We start from the raw sequence: 20,433 nt of genomic DNA on the forward strand, positions 1-20,433 counted from the left end.
CCTACAAAAACATGGAATAGCAAACTACTCTCTCAAATGTTTAATCGCTGTTCTTGTTATTCTAAATGTTCAATCCAAACAATATTCCGAATAGTTTTGAGTTAGCGCTATTCTTAAATAGTAACTATTCTAACTATTCTTAACCTACTATTCTCAACAGTAAAAAATACAGTCGCGTTTTGGAAGAATATTTGTTAGATGTAACTTGTAAGTAATTTATTGATAAAAATAACATGTTAAATAAAATTGACTATTGAAGATATTTAAAAATGAGAGGGCTCAAATACATCATTTTTTCATGTCTCAATCGTACCCTAACATCTTTATTTTAAAATTTAAACAAAAGATCCGAACCGCTCAACATGATATCCACGTCAAAATGTGCTTAGCGATCAAATTTTACGTTTTCTGGAAAATTTTTACTATTTTTTAAGATAGTACAAAATCATTGTTTTTCAGAAAATTGTGAACCATCCAAAAATAGTGATTTTGTACCTATCTTAAAAAATAATAAAAAAATTTCAAAAAACATAAAATTTGATCTAAAAGCACAATTTAGCGTGGATATCATGCTGAGCGGTTTAGATCTTTTATTTAGACTTTAAAATCGAAGATAAAATGTTGGAATACGATTTAAACATAAAGTAATAGAAAATTTGAGATCCTCTTTGAAAATAAAGTCAAAAAAATATATTTATTGACGGAACTGCTCTCATAAATTGTTCAATTTGAACTAATTTGATTTGACATCTGATTGGAATTGTGGGGAATAGTCTCATGGACATTAAACTAATTTGATTTGACATGCATCTGATTGGAATTGTTCAATTCGTATTAAAATTTGTGTCTCTTCATACAAATTTAAAAAAATTTCACATACATTTTGACGTCAATTAAGCAATTCCGACCTGATAACAAATTGAATTTTGTCCGATAACCATCAAACCGCTCACAATTTAACCATTTCATGTTGAACATGGTATAAGAGCATTTCTTTTGCATCATATATATGGTATAAGTTATTTTACCAAGATACGCACGTGTCAAAAAAAAACCCTACCAGACACGCAGTTGAATCAAAACTCTGAAGTGAGAGCAACGGGTGCACTAAATGAGTTCCAAAATTGTCAATTGTACAACTTCACAGGTAACAACTAACAACAAACACCAATAAATAAATAGGAGGTGATTAGGTGGTTTTTGGGGTGGACTATTGGACTGGAGTCTGGTGGTGGTCCCTATCGTTGTAGAAGATACTCAAACCCCGTTTTTAAAGATTCCTGTAACTACTCACATGTGGCCGTACGTGTAACAAATTAGGTATTCTGTACTTTGTATTTTACAACATAGTGACAAGTTAATAGTTTGGATTCGATTTGGCAGAATAAAAAATTCATAATTCATGAATAATTCGGGTATAATTTGAAAATAATCCAGTACCACAGGGAGGCAAAAAACCCAACCCCCCCCCCCTCTAAACAAAAAAATTCATGTTTTTTTCCACTAATAATCCGTGATTCGCGCGAATAAAACATAATATATGTTTTTTTGCATTTTATCTGAAGTTTGATTTGAAAACATAAGAAAAAACGAATAAAATGTGAATTATTCATGGATTTATAGTGTATCATGTTACTGTGGTTTACATGTCATCTTATTGAATGATTTCTTTTTTTTTTGATACGTTACCAATACTGCCAAAATTTTAATAAAACATAAATGCAACTATTTGAGTTCCTCGTTATTGTCATAACTATAATTTTATTTTCGAGAAATACGTAGATTAAATTAAAAAAAGGGGAAAAATATAGCAGAAGCTATGATTCATGTTGGCACAAACTGTTAAAAAAAAGTTTGTAATTGCATCTAATGTAATTAATTAGTACCAAAAATCTTATTTCAAAATCATACAAATTGAAGTAAGAGAATAAAAAACAAAAGAGAGTGAGAAATGGCTTAGAAATTAAGTATTTGTTTAAAGTAATTAGTATGAAATATATGGCAAGAAATTATACAATATTTTAATAAAATTTGATACGATCTATGTCGAGTAGCGACATTAGTACCGTGATGGATGGTATAGCTGGATGTGTACATGTGTGTCGATCCGTCTCGAGGAGACGATCCGAAAAGTATGAAGTCAGGATTGAGAACTCGATAGTAGTTACAAGACACTATAACTTTACCATGTATTGTATCTTGGTTGGTAAAAGTGCTAGCTCCGATTTAGTGGAACTATTCACCTTAAATAGCCTCCTTCAGTTCTGATATACCGCGTTATCAGAATTGTCAAAGGAGTTCGCATAGGAACGATCACGCTTCCGCGAAGCGCGATGGTGCTCGCATATTCGGAATGCGGGGTCCGCATAGTAGGCGGTGACGTTCGCATAGAAAGCGGTGACTAAGTCGCACCCGCTTTGTACGGACGGCTAATGGAAGTGATCCTAAGCCTACTCTGGGTCGGGCCTTGGATCAGAATGCCTCCGTCTCGAGCTAGGCTGTGTAATCAAGCTGTTTATTCTATCTTGGACCTTTTGTTCATTCTTGGTTTGATTTCATCAAGATAGTTTTCAACCCAAGCTATTCTTTGGAATCTAAAATTAGTTTTATAAGAACCTTGAGCACATGGCCCAATCAAAATCTATGCTCTTGAAATATCCAAATGCCACACTTTATGTTGGCAAGCTAATACTATTTTATTAACAGAAAAGATATAAGAATTTGTTCTCATAGCCTAAGAATTTTTATATAGCTTAATAATTCACATAAAAAAAATATATATATATAGTGGGATTACAGCGAGGCTATTAAGAAAAAGGAATTTCTAAGTGATTTTAATTTTTCCTAAAAGAATATTTAAGAGAAATGCTTTATTACCCCAAAAAAAACCCTCATTAATTCCCAAATATATATAAATAGAATCCCCTTTTCAGTTGTTATTTCTTAAAGGATAATTTGACAGAAACAATAATTTTTCAAATTAATTTGAAAAATGTTCAAATCTTTTAAAAAGGTAATAGATATAGAGGAGGGTTCAAATGCATCCAAATTTTTGTGCACTCAAATGCACTCTATCTTTCAAATCTTTTTTCTCCGTTTTCAAAGTCCAAATAGTCAATCCGAACCGTTAGATGCGATCTATACATTAAGATGTGCTTGGAGACCAAATTTTATATTTTTTTGTAATTTTTTTTTTACTATTTATTAAACTACTTTGAAAATCGCTGATCCAATGGTCCAGAAAATGTAAAATCAGCGATTTTCAAAGTGGCTTAATAAATAATAAAAAAATTTCAAAAAATGTAAAATTTGGTCTCCAATCACATCTTAATATATAGATCGCATCTAATGGTTCGGATTGACTATTCGGACTTTGAAAACGGAGAAAAAAGATTTGAAATATAGGATGCATTTGGGTGCACAAAAATTTGAATGCATTTGAACCCTCCTCATAGATATATTACTGGAAATTTAGATGGTCTATAAATTAAATTTCAAGCAATTTGCATGAACAATTAGTTAATGATGCATCAAGATTCAAAAATCATTAATTTCGTACAATTGAAAATTCAAATTACGTGATAAATGGTAAAACACATACCAAATCTTATAATCTTGTACATGCATGATGATAAATACATCATATAGATGTTTTTTTCTATTCAAACTTAATATATTTGAAGAAAGTCAAAAAATTTAGAAATAAATAATTATCATGTGATTCCATAAATTGCATTTAATGAAATATGATTTCCTCACTTGTATTTTTTTATTTTATTTTTGCCGACCGGTAGTTTTTTTTTCAATTGTATTGTTTGCATTGAATAGACATGTAACACAAGTATAGATGAAAACGGAGCGGATAGTGGTAAAATTATATTCATAATTTTTTTTCGAATACGGATACAGAGCGTATATCAGACAAATATGAATACAGATTCAGATCGGATTGAATATTTATTAAAATAATATTAAAATCCATAATAATTAGTGAATAACATAAATTTTGTATAATACATATTAAAATATATGGTATATACTTACTATTCAAATATAGATAATTAAAACTTAAAATTATATCATTTTTATCCACATATATTCAAATATCAGACATCTACACTTAAGTTTTCGAATACAGATTAAATACGGATCAAACATTATCCATCGTTTTCATACACAAGCCCTCAGATTTCCAGATAGTATAATGAATTTTATAATGATCCTTTCATTCTATATCAGTATAGTTCGTTATACACAAAGGTTTCAGGTTATCAGTGTGATTCCGTTCTAGGTATGTGTGTGTGTGAGAAGGAAAAGACAAAATTAATCAAAGCGTGTTCAAACGGTGGTCTTATCTCTACCATCTCTTTATTATATATCTCTCTATATCTCTGGATACCACGACAAAGTGTCTCTCTCTGTTATATATCGATATTAATATATCTTTTGGAGGAGTATCTAATTAAGTATCATGTTTTGGTGCCCCTAAGCATAAGCAACAAGCTGGTATTAATAACTATAGGCCTTCTTCTTTCTTTTGCATGCCATGGCTGAACCTCAGGAAATTGAACTCCGTAACCAAGGTACATCTCTCTCTCTCTCTCTCTGTAATCCATTTAATTAAGCTCTAATGGGGTCTCTTTGACTAGCAAAAGTGAATATTTATACTTGGTAACCACTGTTCTGCGACTATATATATAATCTACGTAGCAAAGTGCCAAAGTGTGAGCAGAGCAATTCACATGCCAGTGTTTGGGCCCACATGCCAGTGAGTAGTACCACAAGGGAGGATACTCAATTGGTGTACTTGAATTTTCCATCAAATTATGCATTCCCCTTTTGTTAATTTAATTGATGTGACCACATCAATTGTAAAAAAGCATCATGTGATTAAGTTACTTTGTAATATCTTTATGTGATTAATTAGAAACTCACGAGTTTATATCACTCCGAACTGGTAACATAATATTTCTCTTTAGATCCGGACCATTCGATCATAATTCGAATCAATCCGACCCAAGCGGGAATGCACTGGATCCCTTTAATATTCGTGCGGATCCTGCTAAGACAGTCCGGATTTAAACAGAAATATTATGTTACCTTAGGTGATATGAATTCGAAACTCACCAGCTAAGGATGCGTTTGGATACTCAAGAATAGTATAGGATTAGTATTTTTTTTGAGTTAGTGACTATTCTTCTCCACTATTCTACGTTTGAATCAAAGAATAGAGCTATTTCTGGAATTAGCATTGTTCTTAATAATCCATTCAAACAATGAAATAGCGCTAACTCCATATTAGCACTATTCTTGTTATTTCGAGAATTACATTCAAACGCACCCCATAAGAGTCAGAGTCTTGAGACATTGTTGAATGATCTGAGAGAGCCATTTGGTCAAATCTGATTTGGATCGTTTGATCTGAAATGGACGATCACCACATAATTAATTATCTATGTGGGACCAATCAATAACTGTTGCAACTATTCCATCTTTGGCCATTGACGACAACCACCATTTAAAAAAAAAAAAAAAAAAAAAAAAACACTATTCCATCTTTGGTGCTGTTAAATATTCAAAGTCTCAAAAAATGAATAAAAAAGGGCTTCCAATCAGGAATTTATGTATTATATATATTGGGTCATGAATTTAACATCTGAGAAACAACTTTCAGTGTCAGTTGGGTTTAATTACGGTTCTTTCACAAATTATCTCGTGTTAATTTTTTTTTTCTTTGATGGCTGACAATTGAAATGTTATAATTTAGTTTAATTAAATCGGTAATTACCTTCTTTACTACAATTCAAAAGGATGCATGGGCACTACCTACTAATTAATATAATTGCACGTGCTCAGGTCTAGTTTTATGACATGTTTTATATATTTGCTACAACTCAAAGTGAATGAAAAGAAGATCGATCTGATGTTGACAGCAGTATGAATTTTATTAATTATAGGTTATTTGATATTGATTCCATCACTAACTCACTAATTGAAGAGGATCAGATTTGCTCAAGTCTAACTAGTAAACAACCACATGTTGCCTTAGAAAAACAATTATTGATCCCATTTTAGGAGCAACAGCTTGTTCAGTCCTGAAAAAAATCAGAAGAAAATTTATCTTTGTTTACAGAGCAACCATTTTTTTAACTCTCTCTCTCTCTCTCTCTTTATTAGAACCATTTTTATCTGAAACTAATTTTCAGATATCTTGTTCTGGCATTCTCCAATGTTTTTAAAATATAGTTCGTGCATTTGCTTATATACATATATATGCGGCATCCTCATTTTTTATGAAGAGAATATATATAGATTTATATATGAGGCCACAATAAGGTTTCATGTGAAAATGCATAGTAAAAAGACAATAAATTAAAACCATCTGCAAGCAATTAGAAACACTAATCAATACTTTGTTTTTTGTACTCTCTCTTTTAAACAGGTAATCCCAGTCGAGCTCAGGAAGACTCGACTCCCGCAAAAGATCATGTCATTTCTCTTCCCCAACCCAATCACGCCATGCTACCGCAGTTGCAGTCGCCATCACAGCTTTCGCTGCATTCGATACTCAAACGGTGGAGGTGGTGGACTGTGGTGCTGCTAAATATTGTGTCGGTCCTCGCTGGCCAAACAATTGCCACTCTTCTCGGCCGATTTTATTTCAATGAAGGCGGCAATAGCTTGTGGATGGCAACTCTAGTACAATCCGCAGGTGCACCACTTCTCCTAGTACCCCTTCTCCTCATTCCCAGAAAGTCACCCGTCGCTCGGCCTCCGCTACGCAAAATTGTTCCTATATATTTTGTGCTTGGCTTTATAATAGCTGGCGATAACCTCATGTACTCGTATGGCCTACTCTACCTCCCCGTATCGACATACTCTCTTATTTGTGCCTCTCAACTTGGATTTAATGCGGTTTTTTCGTACTTTATCAACAAGCAGAAATTTACTGCTTTGATCTTCAACTCGGTCGTGCTTCTCACATTTTCGGCCGCACTGCTCGGTGTGAATTCAGATTCTAGTGACTCAAACATACCTAATGGCAAGTATCCTCTTGGTTTTGTGTTAACTGTAGCTGCATCCGCTGTGTTCTCTCTTTTGATTTCTCTCATGCAATGGACATTCGAAACGGTGATAAAGGCCCAAACTTTCTCATGGGTTTTAGAACTTCAGATGTACACCAACACTATTGCTGCTCTTGTGACAGTGGTCGGTTTATTCGTGTCGGGTGAATGGAAGGGGATAAATGCTGAGTTTCAAGGGTACGAAACAGGGAAGGCCTCTTACGCCTTGACCTTGGTTGGGACTGCAGTTGGTTGGCAAGTTTTCTCAGTTGGACTCATCGGTTTGATCTCGTTAGTATCATCATTGTTTGCTAATGTGATTTCCACCTTTGCTCTACCGATCGTGCCGGTTTTCGCTGTGATTTTCTTTCATGATTCGATGAATGGGGTTAAGGTGGTCTCTATGCTGATTGCAGTATGGGGATTCTTGTCATATATTTATCAGAATTATTTAGATGATTCAAAAGCGAAGCAGATAGCGGAAGAAGAAAATCAGAAGGATATTGACCCAGTTGCCTTTGCCAAGAAATTGGATTCTCAAAGTTGAGTACCAATGTTTAAAACGAAAGGGTAAGAATATGTTAAAAAGAAAAGTATAAAGATGAATTACTGATTCCTATTTCTTTTCTTATACTGGTATGAGATTGTGTAGGAATACGAAATTACAAACACAAAATTGGTAATTGGAAGTGCTGTCAATATATCCAATATGCTTCCATGAGTTTCACTGTTGTTGTTTTTCCTTGGGGAACTACACTGTACTCTTTAAACAATTAGTATAAGTTGAAATATAAATATAGGTTTGAATTTTGAGGTACATTTAAATATTTGCATTGGGTTTTATCAAGGTTCTAAATAGCGATTATAGCAGCACAGCGGGGAGACAAAAAAAAAAAAAAATTATTGCGAATAGCATGGTTATAGCGGAAGCTATCATACACAGTTTTTTTTTCCTTTTCAAATTTTATATTCTATATTTCTATTAATTATCAACATAATCAATATTGAAGAATTAAATAACAATTAAATGACAACTAATCTATGTCTATAATTTTTATCAATTACGCAAATAAAAAGGAAAAAAAAAGATCTAAAAAGTAATATTATTTAATAATTCATACTTCATAGTATTACATATTATAATAGATGAAGAGCAATTAATTTTATAAGGTAAATGAAGTAAGTATACATATTTAAACATTTTATATATTATAATAATAATTAAAACCAGCTTTCAATTGAAACGAACGATAATAATTTTATAAATAAATATTATACGAAGAGCAATCAAAAGGAAGAATTAATATTTGAATATTTCTCGATATAGAATGAGAGAATAAATCACAAATAAAAACATAAGCACATAGTTTGTTTTAGTATACTTATCGTAGAAAACCATGTAGCATTAGAAATAAGAATAGAAGTATTGAAACCTATATAAATTGCAAAAAAAAGGCTTATGTAGCATAACGGTAGCTATAGCGCGTCGCGCATAGCGGTCAGCTATTACAGCTATAGCGATCGTAACTGAGTTAGCGTATTTTTATCTCATAACTTAGCGTTTATGGTCCGAAAAAGCTATAGCGCCGCCATTTAGAACACTGGATTTTGTATACAGTGGTCACTGGTCAGCGGTCACTCTTTACTTAAAATTAGTAAAAGCCCACTTTCTGGCAAGTTACCAAAATTTCTGGGCCTATCCAGTTTATTGGGCCAGGATTATTTTTATTGGGCCTATTAAGAGAATATCAAGATATAAGGCTTACTCAGGCGACTCAGTTATCTGTGAAAACTGAAAACAGTGTTTATGTGCATTCAGATCCAGTGAACCCAATTTTTGGGTTTTAGATCGGAACCGTCCGATTCGAATCCGCAACAATTCATTTTAAAGTGGAGCGCACACATTCCGAGCGACAGATTTGAATCCCAAGGTAATTCTAAAAGATGGATTCGAGACAGACAATCCCCATCTAAAACCCAAAAATTGAGTTACTTTAAATATAAATGCTTGAAGCTCTGAATTTGTTAGAATTTGAATCCGGAATTTGAAGCTCTGAACATTTTAAATTTACTAAATTTTACATATTTAATATAAATAATTGATATCTCATGACTCATGTAGGATAATATATAAATTTTCTGTATGCTTTCAGAAGTTTTTTCTTTTCATTACACCATTTTCAAATTAAGGTTTAGCAACTGCGTTGGTTAGAACCCATAAGACCAAATTATACAAAATATTATCTCGTTTATTTGTGTACCAAAGTTATTGTAAGTCTTCCGTTACATATTAGATAAAAATCAGAATATTTTATAAGAACTGCAATTGTCTTTTGTATAATTTCACTATTGATACACTCCTGATCAATGATTTTTAATGCAGTTTCTATGTGGTATGTGGAAAATCACCGCATATTGCATATGCAAATTTTTATGCAGACTTATATATGTAGATTTAAAATGAAAATTCATATATATATAAACAAATATGCGGTAATATGCAGTGATATGCGGTATGCAGTAATATGAGGTATGTGGTAATATGTAGTAATAATATGAAGCCGAATATGCGACCACATATGCAAAACTGCATATATTGACCACATATAGATTACAATCGAATACGTATGCAGCTGCATAGACCACATTTTATTACATCAATTCGATATCATATTAGAGAAGCATTTTCGAGATATGTAATTGAACACACTTCAAACGTTTTTCCCCCTTTTTTTTAGAATTGATGCAAAATAGGTCAATAAATTAAAACCCATGCTTACATATATTTATTATATAAAACAATAAATTAGAGAAAACATATATAGTTGTATTTTATTTTCTATAAGATATATTGATGTTAAAACAAATCTGAAACGATGGCAGACTTTTAAAAAATCATTAGAACATGAGTGCTTAAATAAAACCAAGAAAATTGTAACATAAATTATTCCACCTAAATATATCAGGAGAAATATTGTATAACTTGGAAGTTTTACATCTTGACGTAAGTTGTAAGGAAACATCGATTCAATAATTAGCATTGATTTTTTTTTTCTAAAAAAAAAATATTAACATTGATTATACAGGCATTTGTTGAAAGCAAGGTACCTTTTTCCTGATATTCGGAATTTTTCTTGGGTGGAAACTTTTATTTCCAAATCATGTTAGTTTAATAAGGCAAACATGGAAGTTCAAATCATTATTTTGTTATATGTTGTTGAAATATAAGTCTATAAACCTCAAAACACATTTCATAACGAAATAGAAAACATATCAAATTTGGTGATGCTCTATCTGCTTTAATTTCTTGATTGATTATCTAATATTTTTAAAGCAGTAGATAAGATTAACTATAAGTCTCATACACATTACATCACTGTTATAATATATCCAACAATAGTGTTATATTATATTTTTAAAGGGAAAAAAAGATAGTTAATTAAATCTGTAATTCTATGGGATGCAGGTCTACTGTATAACATCATTTCTCTCATTGGACCAACCAATTAATAATTCCATATGGTTTGGACTGTAATTATAATATTGGGCTATAATAAAGCATGGGCTTTGAAAACAAAACATTGTGGGCTTATAATTATATTATTGGGCTATAATAAAGCATGGGCTTTGAAAACAAAACATTGTGGGCTTATAATGATTAAAGGTTGAACTCATAATTTGACGATGCAATTTAACTTTTTGTTGGATAAAATTAGAAGGCTAGACATTTACTTTCATCTAAAAAAATTTGTTCGATAGAAAAACAAAGTTACCCGCTAGTAATATTTTGTGCATCATGAAAATTGCTCAGTACGAACTTTCCAATTGTCTGCCTCCAAAAAATCATTCGTATATTTTCAATCGAACGGTCTGAATATTTCCATGTACCATTTCAAATTCAAAGGCTATTGGGACAATTTAAACTCGTTTATTTTCCACACTTGTCGGTTCTTTCAAATTTTTGTGGACATCAATTCTAGTACTGCTCTTTATAATTTGCCATAATTAATTAGAAAATTCTTATCCGAGCACCCATATAAGTCAAGTAGCTTATGAGGAATTTGTACTGTTAAGTATATATATGATATGAGTTTAAATATAGTGCTCAACTTAATATTTTGTTTATATTATCACAACCATTTGTATAATATAATAATATATTCATATTTGAATTAATAATTTATTAAATATGATGTGTTGATGTTGATGACCAAAACGGAATTTTTTTTTAGTTACCACCTTAATATTTAAAAAAAAATTACATTATCATCGATTTCTAAAAAATTCAAAGCACATCCACACTGTGGTTCTGCGCATAACTTGAGAGTCATGCACATCACAATGCTGCGCATGAGTTTTTCTCTGTTTCAAATCAATCTGAGCATATTTGAGCTGGGAACTCATGCGTAGCTCAGAGTTGCGCATGACCCATACGCAGAACAACAGCTGATAACCTTTTAATTTTGCATAAATAAATGGTAAGGTCCGAATTTGAAAGTATTGAGGTGGTAACTAAAAAAATATCGATGAGCAAACCAGAAAATATTAATTAATTTGCAACAACCTTGAATTAATCATCATACAAAATTAGTGCGGTGATATATATTCATATACACTCTAATTATTTTCCTTGACAATATTTTTGCATTTACCTAATTCATCAATTTATATCATCTATATTGATAAAACGGATTGACAAATATTATTGCCATTATATCAAAACTTGACACATCCATAAATTTTCTTGCTAAGATTTTATACTCAAGTTCTTTCTATGGAATCAGCGCATGTTATTAGGCATAAATGTTGGCGTAATTAATTCATGTAATTAAACAAAAAAAATCAAGAGCCTTGTTATTAGCATTTGCTACTACAGCTAGATGACAGAATGGCAAAACGGTCGTTGAAAATTGAATTAAACGAAAGTATTCAATTAACAAATTAAGCTCAGCTTGATGCAATCTAGTAGGCTATAACTGAACCTTAATGCATCGCCTACTAATAGTTAGATTTAATTAATTACCTCCTTAATTAATACTCCTTTTATTTTTTTAGTACATATAATCAATCGTCTCTTTAATTACAATAACTGATCCTAGATATGATGATAATAAATCTCAACAAAGAAATATATTTAGAAGAATAATATGGTTCATTTTATATCCTACTTTCATGTTTGATGGAAAATCCCTATTTAATGAAAACCCTTTATTTATGGCAGAATTTCTTGTATATTCTTCAGTATTCTCAAAATTACGTATTTCTCCTTCTAAATTTCATAATATTGTATTTACCATTTTAAAATTTAAACACTCACAAAATTTCTCAATTTATTATCTTTTCTATTAAAACTCAATTTTAAATTTATAACATTTTCATTTTTCCTACCCCAACTTATTTGAGACTAAGATTGTTGTTTTCATTTTGCTCTTTCTTAAAAAAAAAATAATCTGTAGTCTGTAAAAGCGAAATGTCCAATCTTCCAATTAACTAGTTTGTCATGATAACATGATTCATTTTCCTAGACACACAAACATCCTAAATACACTCTGTATACATGACAAATAGATAAACTATTTGTCCTCACAAATCTGTTAATTAGAAGACTACATTTTTTTTTTACACATACTACATATTTTTGAATTTTTCAAATTCACATCAACGTCACCTGTGATCCTTATCAGTGGTTGAGTTTAACCTAAATAGTAGATGGGAGGTTATAATATAAATATCAAGTTCAACTTTCATAAACTAAATTTAGAGTGATAATGTTGCAATCTTTATAATTTATTCATCATAAAAAAACTTATGAGATTGTGGACGCTAAATATTCAAATCAGTATAATGTAATTTTATTTTATAAAAATACTAAAATGTATAAATACTTATAAACCAAAGGACAAAATTGTTAAGTTCAATTTATAAGGTGGCTTAGCCATTCCTAATTAGACTTTAGATAGTTCTCTTTTTTTTAATAGGAAATAGCTTGCTAAATATAAAATTAAACACAATATTTAAGTGAAAAAAAATAGACCTCTTATATCAAGAAAATCACACACTAGGAATTAAAAAGTTCAATGTAATAAGTAGGGATTAGTTGATATGTTTTATATTTTGATCAGAACCTGTCACCTGAAACTTTTCTCTACTTTTACCTTATTTTCACTTGCAAGTTATTCCAATTGTCTATGTGCAAATTAGATTTGTCCCCACAAATCACCAAACCCTACCACTATAAATTGTTCCATATGAAAGGTGGAGATAGATAAAGGATCATAATCTAAACCATAAAATGGCAACTAGTAAACCACCTAAGTCTACTCCCACTACAACCCACCCCCATTATGCCACTAAAGACATTCACATTACACACAACAGATGGCATCAAAGCACAGAGAAAGATTGAGAGCCAAAGCAATAACAGATTTGCCTGTACTTGTATTTTTTCTTTCTGATTAATTTATGTGGAAATCCTTGTCATATTGATAACATATGACTGATGCATTTTTTTTCCAGCCAAGTCATCAGAAAAGGTTTTCTTTTCCTTCTTTTTCTTTCTTTCCAGTTAAAAGCTTGTACTGTTTAGACTACTGTTACTTATATGTTAATTGGTGGTGTTGTTGTTTTAGATGTATATATGACACAAGAGCTCACTATACATCCTTTTCAAATAAAAAAAGGAGCAAAAGCTATTTTGTATTCAGTCCTTGTAGTGATAGAGCTTGAGACCAATATTTTTCAAGAGGCTCCACTGCACAATATTAGTTTTAAAAAAAAAAAACAAATCACCCTTTTAAAGGTTAATTAAAAACAATTGGAAGGATTGATTCATGATATGTTTGGTTGGATTAAGAATAGGCTATTCTTAAAAAACATGTTATTCATGTTTGGTTGTGTTAGAATAGCAAGAATAGATAACCAAAAAGTTAGAATAAGCTATTCTAATAAGACAAATGTCAAATTTACTATTCTAGCTATTCAAAGTTCAAAAATGAAACAAGCCACTTAATTTTTTTTCTCAATCTTTGCTTTGCAGTAATTATATATAGTGGTTCACAAAAATTAATTTTAATTGAATATTTCATATAGAATAACTACAAGCTCTTCAACTCTTTGAGTAAAAGAAAAAGTGGATAAGAGAACAAGCCACAAACCATTTATATTCTTGGAGAAGAATTTAGATGAAAATTAAAAAAAAAATCATAATACGAGAACTATTTGTAATATTTTAAATTAAATTAGAAACCAATTTGAACAAAATAAATGTTCGCACATGAGGGAACATTAAATGATGCGAGTTGAGTGTTGTGTGTGTTTGTAATAGAAAAATATAATAGCCGCATTTGTTATTAGGTTACACTAAAATAATTTTCTATCTTATAGGATGCTAGTTGAGTGCTGTGTTTGTAAACATGAGGGAATATTGAAGGATTGATACTTTTAAAAATATCTAATGTCATGCTAGCTAGTTGCTATAATGCTATTTCTCCTTCCGTTCCAAAATCAACGCTAAATGGAATATTATGAGTAAAGCTAGGGTACTATCCATCATAGTTACAAGATTTCTGAATTATCCTCAAATAATTTGTTTTTGTTTTTTTTGTGATGGCGTCGAACACCGAATTATTCAGTTGACCGAACTTTAACCGAATTATTTGCGAATTTTATGATTTTTTTTCCGAACTTTTCCTAGAACTTTTTATTTATTTATTTTTTGCTCTCTTGTGGGACTGTGATCTCTGGTTCGAATAATTCTGAATCATTCCTTAATTATACCCGAATTATTTCCGAATCACAAACTTTTGGCCCCGCCGAACTGAACCCGAATAATTCATTTGTCACTATGCTATTTATAGCACATATTGATTCGTACTATAAAACATTTTTTTATTTTCAAATAACAAATAATCAATTTGAATTATTCAATATAATTTTCATATGAAGATGTACTTCTAAATTAAATTTTATAATTTTTAGAAACTTTTCACTATTTTAAATAGATAGATAATCACTTGATCTAAAAATTGTAGACTGATTTTAGTAAAAGAATAGTACAAAGAATTAAAAATATATATAAATTTTAGTTTGCTGGTACATTTTTGTATCAAAATTATGTTGAACAATTTATATCAACTATTTAAAATTGAAAATTGAAAATATTAATTTGTAATACGGATCAATATGTAATATGAGAAGGGTTAAAATGTCTTATTGATTTTTCCCGATCATGCCCCTACATTCTTATCTCTATTTTTAATGTCCAAACATTCATTTGAACCACTCAATATGATATCCATATTAAAATGTATTTCAAGACCAAATTTTATATTTTTTTGGAAATTTTTTTACTATTTTTTAGATAGTTGAAAATTATTTTTGGATGGTTCAGAAACTTCTAAAAAACAATAATTTTGTGAATATTTTTAAAAAATATTAAAAGTACTCCAATATTATTACTCAGAAAGTCATGGCGGATCCACTACAACTACTAATCATTACTACTGCTAATAATGATTCTTCAATTCTGGGCCTATTACAGTTGACTAATTACAAAAAAAAATAATAAGAAAATTGGTGCCAGAAAATCTCAGGAAAACTTTTGACTTTTTACTTGCTCCGAACATAAACAATATTCCCATTTAGATGTACGAAAATATAAATATTTGAAGCGTGATTGGCGCATACATATCAACAAACCTCTTCGGAAAATGCACATATATTACATGTATTAAAGAAACTAAACCACCCAATTTTCGGCGGGAATAAAAACATTATAAATTAACTATTATTTTTTCTATATTCTGTTAACACTTGTAGTTGTCGACGAGGACATCTTTTCAATATGGTCACATACAGGGGCGGACTCAGGATTTTCGCCAGGGAGGGGCAAAAAAATATCGAATAGGATTTAAATAACTTATCGGATTTAAATCCATTAACTAATTGAGTACTCGATAAAAAATAATGTTTTGACTTATAATTTCTGATCCTATAACTTATAATTAATATTACCAATCATAATTCAAAAAATTTGTTTTGATTTTAACACTAAATTTAACCCGAATTACAACTCAAACACCCAAAGGGGGGAAAAAATTTCCAAAGAGGGGCAGAGTCGATCGGTACCAGTAAATCACCACTAAAACTCGAAATCCAGGGGGGGCGACTGACCCCCCCCCCCCTGTGCTACAGTAGATCCGCCCCTGGTCACATATATATGTATGTATGTATGTAGAATGAGACTGATATATAGTAATGTGTGTATAAGTCTGTACTATAAACCTCGTTATTTTCTTATAAGTTCAAATAGTTTATCAAAATCATTTAACATAATCTTTATATAAAAATATATTTTCAGTCAAATTTTATATTTTATATATTTTTTTATTTTTTAAATAGATAGACAAACACCGAAACTATTAATTTTCTACCTGTTAAATAATATAAAATAATTTAAAAATTATAAGATTTAATATATAAAAATACATTTTCTGATATAAATTATATTAAATGTTATAATTTAATATATAAAAATACATTTTCTGATGTAAATTATATTAAATGATTTAGATGGACCATTTAAAAAAACAAAAACAAAAATACAAATTCATAACACCAACCATTCTATATACATTGCAAAATTATTGTAGCCTTACTCTACATATATTATATATACATAATTACATATCTATATTTTTTTTTTCCGTTGGCGGCGTTTTTTAATTGAGCTTGAGAAGTAGAGTTGACCTTCATTATATAAAACCCCCCGTTCTTTCATATTTCACAACTTTACCAGAAATCCGACAATAAAAAAGAAATCAACAAGTGAAATAGTACCATCTAATTATAGGCTAATCATATGATCCGACAAATGCGCTTTGTGGCCAGCTTGTTATATATCTTTTCAATTTCTCTAGTCAAACCAAGGATCTGTGAGCTCCACTAGCCTAATTTTTCTTTTCTTTTTTCAATTTTTCTTTTTTGCAAATGTTTTTAAATTTCCATGTTGCAATATATATTATTTCTTATTTCGCATATGTAAATTCTTCAAAATTATAATTGACGGGTGTAATAAAAAGGTAAAATATTTTTGGATAATGATTTAAAAAAAAAAACAGTTTTCACTTTATGTAGCACACGTTAGAGTTAAGCAATATTACGTATAATTTGTGTGATGTATGAAGCCAAAACTATGAATATATCTAATTACTATAATAGCTTATTAAATATTAATAATAACTAACTAAATATTAAGTATATCTAGTAAAATCAGTTTTTGATCTAGCAGTAAAGAATAATATTTTTTGTGTGTGAGGCAGTGAATTTGAAATTCAGATAAACAAATATTTTATAAATATTAAATTAAAATTAAAAAAAAAGCTAGAACTTCACTTTTTATATAAAAAATATATTATATTTAGTTGGCTTTAAAAAGAGAAATTAAAGGAGAACTTTCTCGAATTTAGATTTAGCGTTTTTGCGTGATGGAGTAAGATACAATTCATTGTAGCAAGAGAAAATATCTGATGTGTGAAATTGGAATTGAGAGGTTGAGAGATTAGAGGATCTAATAGTTGTATATCAAACATTATAAGAGTAGAACTAGGGTGTTATTAACTTTACCAAGTTTTTTTTGGTGAATTTACGTCTAAAACTTATCAATAGAGTTTAAACGACAAATTTAAACTGTTGAAACCCGTATAATTTACGAGTGATGTGTCTACATGTAAAAAAAAAATTAATTTTGCAAAGACTCAAGTGGTCAATACGTTCAGAAAATGAATGCGTTAAAATTAATTTATTAACCTTCTAATTTTGACCGCTTGACTTTAAACTAAATTAATTCAAATGTTTAAAATTTTCATATGTAGACGCATCACTCTTAACGTAGGCGGGTTTCAACGGTTCGGATTCGTAATTTGAAACCAATTTGATAGGTTTTAGACTTGAGTTTACCAAGAAACTTAGTGAGCATAAGAACATCATAGTTCTACTCAACATTATAATCTATATTTTTGAATAATAAAGTTTGTCAATTTGTCGTCTTTTGATAGAGCAGATTCATTCAAACCACTAAAAATTTTATGATCTTACTCTGCCTTTTCTCTTGATTACTTTAATTATTGCTCTTGAGTTTTTAAATAGCTTTTGCATGATGGTTTCATAAATGGTTATGATTTGGTGTTGGTAATTATATTGTTTATGTGGTAGTGGTTATTTTTATTTAATGATTTTTTATATATAGTGCGCTTTTAATAATAACAATTTAGAGCATGTACAAGATATTTGTAGAATTAACTTTTAGAACGGTGGCATGGTGTTCGGTGAATTAATTATCATATAAATATTTTGCATGAAAAATCCCCAACTGTACTGGAAGATGAGAGAAATTGTTCCTTGTAAACAAAATTAAAATTAGTGATCATTATTGAATTTCTGAATATTATTTACGTTATTAATTTAATGTCAAGGGATGAGGTAGGTATTGAAAATTGTCATTTTTACCCTTCAAAATATTGAATTTAAAAAATATATATATCATTATTAGCCCCTCATAAACTGATGATAGATTTTACTATACTCGTTAATTATTATGGATTGCGACTATAATATGAATATATGATGACGCGTCTTAGTTTCTCGAGCCTCCATACCCTTCGTGTCAGCATCGTCTGCATTAACTCAAAGAGACCGAATCGTCTGCCTTCCTGGGAGCAGGAAATTCTTGCCCCCAGAATCACTGAAGAGTGGGCCCCTAGTAAACAGTAACTAGTTAACTTTAACTCTTTAACAGTAATCGAACCCACCCTGCAGTGACTCTGGGGGCAGGAATTTCCTGCACCCCAGGGGCAGGAGATCTGATCTCTAACTCAAAAGAGTATATTCTGAGTTACGCATCTCGGATGTTTGATTTTAAACACAGCTAATTCTGTCATAGCCTATAATATTAACACGATCTTAAAACGGATCGGACGGTCCAGATGTATTAACTCAAAAAAGATTATTTTTTGAGTTAATGCAGAGGATACAAATCCCCCCCTCCCCCCTCCAAAGAAATTAAACATATATCTCTAATCACAAATATCAAAGAAATTAATAAAATAAATTTGGTTTCGATTTGATTATAACAAATCATAGAGTTTGAATTCATCTTGTTTAGGTCAATTTCTCCATTTAGTTTTACATCAGAACTTTTCATTTACTGCAGCAATGTGTTATTTCTTAGAAATAAAAGGACATAACATTGTACTTCAATGTTGAAAAACACCCAAGAACGACAGTAATAAAAGCCTTTCAACATCTAATTAATCAGAATAGATTAGTAATAATTTTTGTCTGAATTGTTCTTAACTTTTTATTATTCATTAAAACATTGCTTCTAACAATTATGACATATTAACATTAATTATCAAATTAAAGCCGTAAGGGTAAACTTCAAGACTAAGCCCACTTTTCTAGAAGGATGTCAAAAGATATTTGATCTGCATGCATCATCACTTTTTGGAAATTTTAAAATTCATTATTTTTATTTTTTTGGGTGCTATTGTAGTACACTTTTGGTTGTTGTTGTTTTTTTTCTTTTATTTGAGATTCTGTACATGATTTTTTACATTAAAAAATGGGAAGCAAAAAATAACTATTATTTTTATAACATCCCAAAATTTCCTAGTATTATTTGATAAATTTGTTTTGAGTCCCTATGTAATATATGAGAAGTAAAAGATTAATTTGTATATTTTTCATTTCAGTCCTATTGTCATTCAATAAATTATTGCCGCTGACACCAAAGCACAAATATCTTAGTTGAAGGCATGATTTATAGCAGGTTAAGTGTATGAGTGGGTTGCCCACAAGTTTGAATTTTTTTTTTTTTTTTTTTTAAAAACAAGAAAGAAAAGAAATGATTGAAATTACTATCTAAATCCTTTTCTAATGTTGATTGGTTTATTGATTATATTTTCAATCCTAATTTATTTATGGTTTTGAATAATTGCTGAAATTTAAATTATGATTTTTGAACTCTCTAGAGTATACATTTTATGAGTTTTTGTGTTCATTTTTTAATAATCATTGTGTCATGAGAATTAAATTATAGGACTGATATTTATTTTGTTTCATAAAATTTATTTATACGCATATTTAGTGGGGTTCCGAACTTCCGATAAGTTAAAAACTCTAAAAAAAAAAAATCATACGGCGATTTCGCTGAGTACACAACAACAAATTATATATATTTGTAATGCATCAATTTAATTTTTTGAAAGGTATTTATTTATTTATTCATTCATAAAGTCAGTTAATCATTAAATAACTGGTTATTGAATTTTGTTTTCTTTTTATCTCTTTATTTTGATAAATCATGAATAAA

The 20,433-nt window shown here is 30.0% G+C and overlaps 1 protein-coding gene and 1 long non-coding RNA gene across 2 annotated transcripts; one reads left to right on the forward strand and one right to left on the reverse strand.

Annotated features, from left to right (window-relative positions):
- The first annotated feature begins 4,433 nt into the window (after window positions 1-4,433).
- LOC144558437 (putative purine permease 11) lies at window positions 4,434-7,879 on the forward strand. Its single transcript, XM_078307286.1, has 2 exons — window positions 4,434-4,583; window positions 6,443-7,879. Exons 1-2 carry the CDS (start codon window positions 4,547-4,549, stop codon window positions 7,609-7,611), a joined length of 1,206 nt encoding a protein of 401 aa, XP_078163412.1. The 5' UTR covers window positions 4,434-4,546; the 3' UTR covers window positions 7,612-7,879.
- On the reverse strand, window positions 7,641-8,865 carry LOC144558438 (uncharacterized). Its single transcript, XR_013512910.1, has 2 exons — window positions 8,681-8,865; window positions 7,641-7,915 (listed from the first exon to the last, which is right to left on the reverse strand). It is a non-coding gene; the product is annotated as an uncharacterized LOC144558438 (long non-coding RNA).
- Window positions 8,866-20,433: the final 11,568 nt, after the last annotated feature.

Source organism: Carex rostrata, chromosome 8 (genome assembly GCF_964058835.1).
Source record: "Carex rostrata chromosome 8, lpCarRost1.2, whole genome shotgun sequence".
Taxonomy (NCBI): domain Eukaryota; kingdom Viridiplantae; phylum Streptophyta; class Magnoliopsida; order Poales; family Cyperaceae; genus Carex; species Carex rostrata.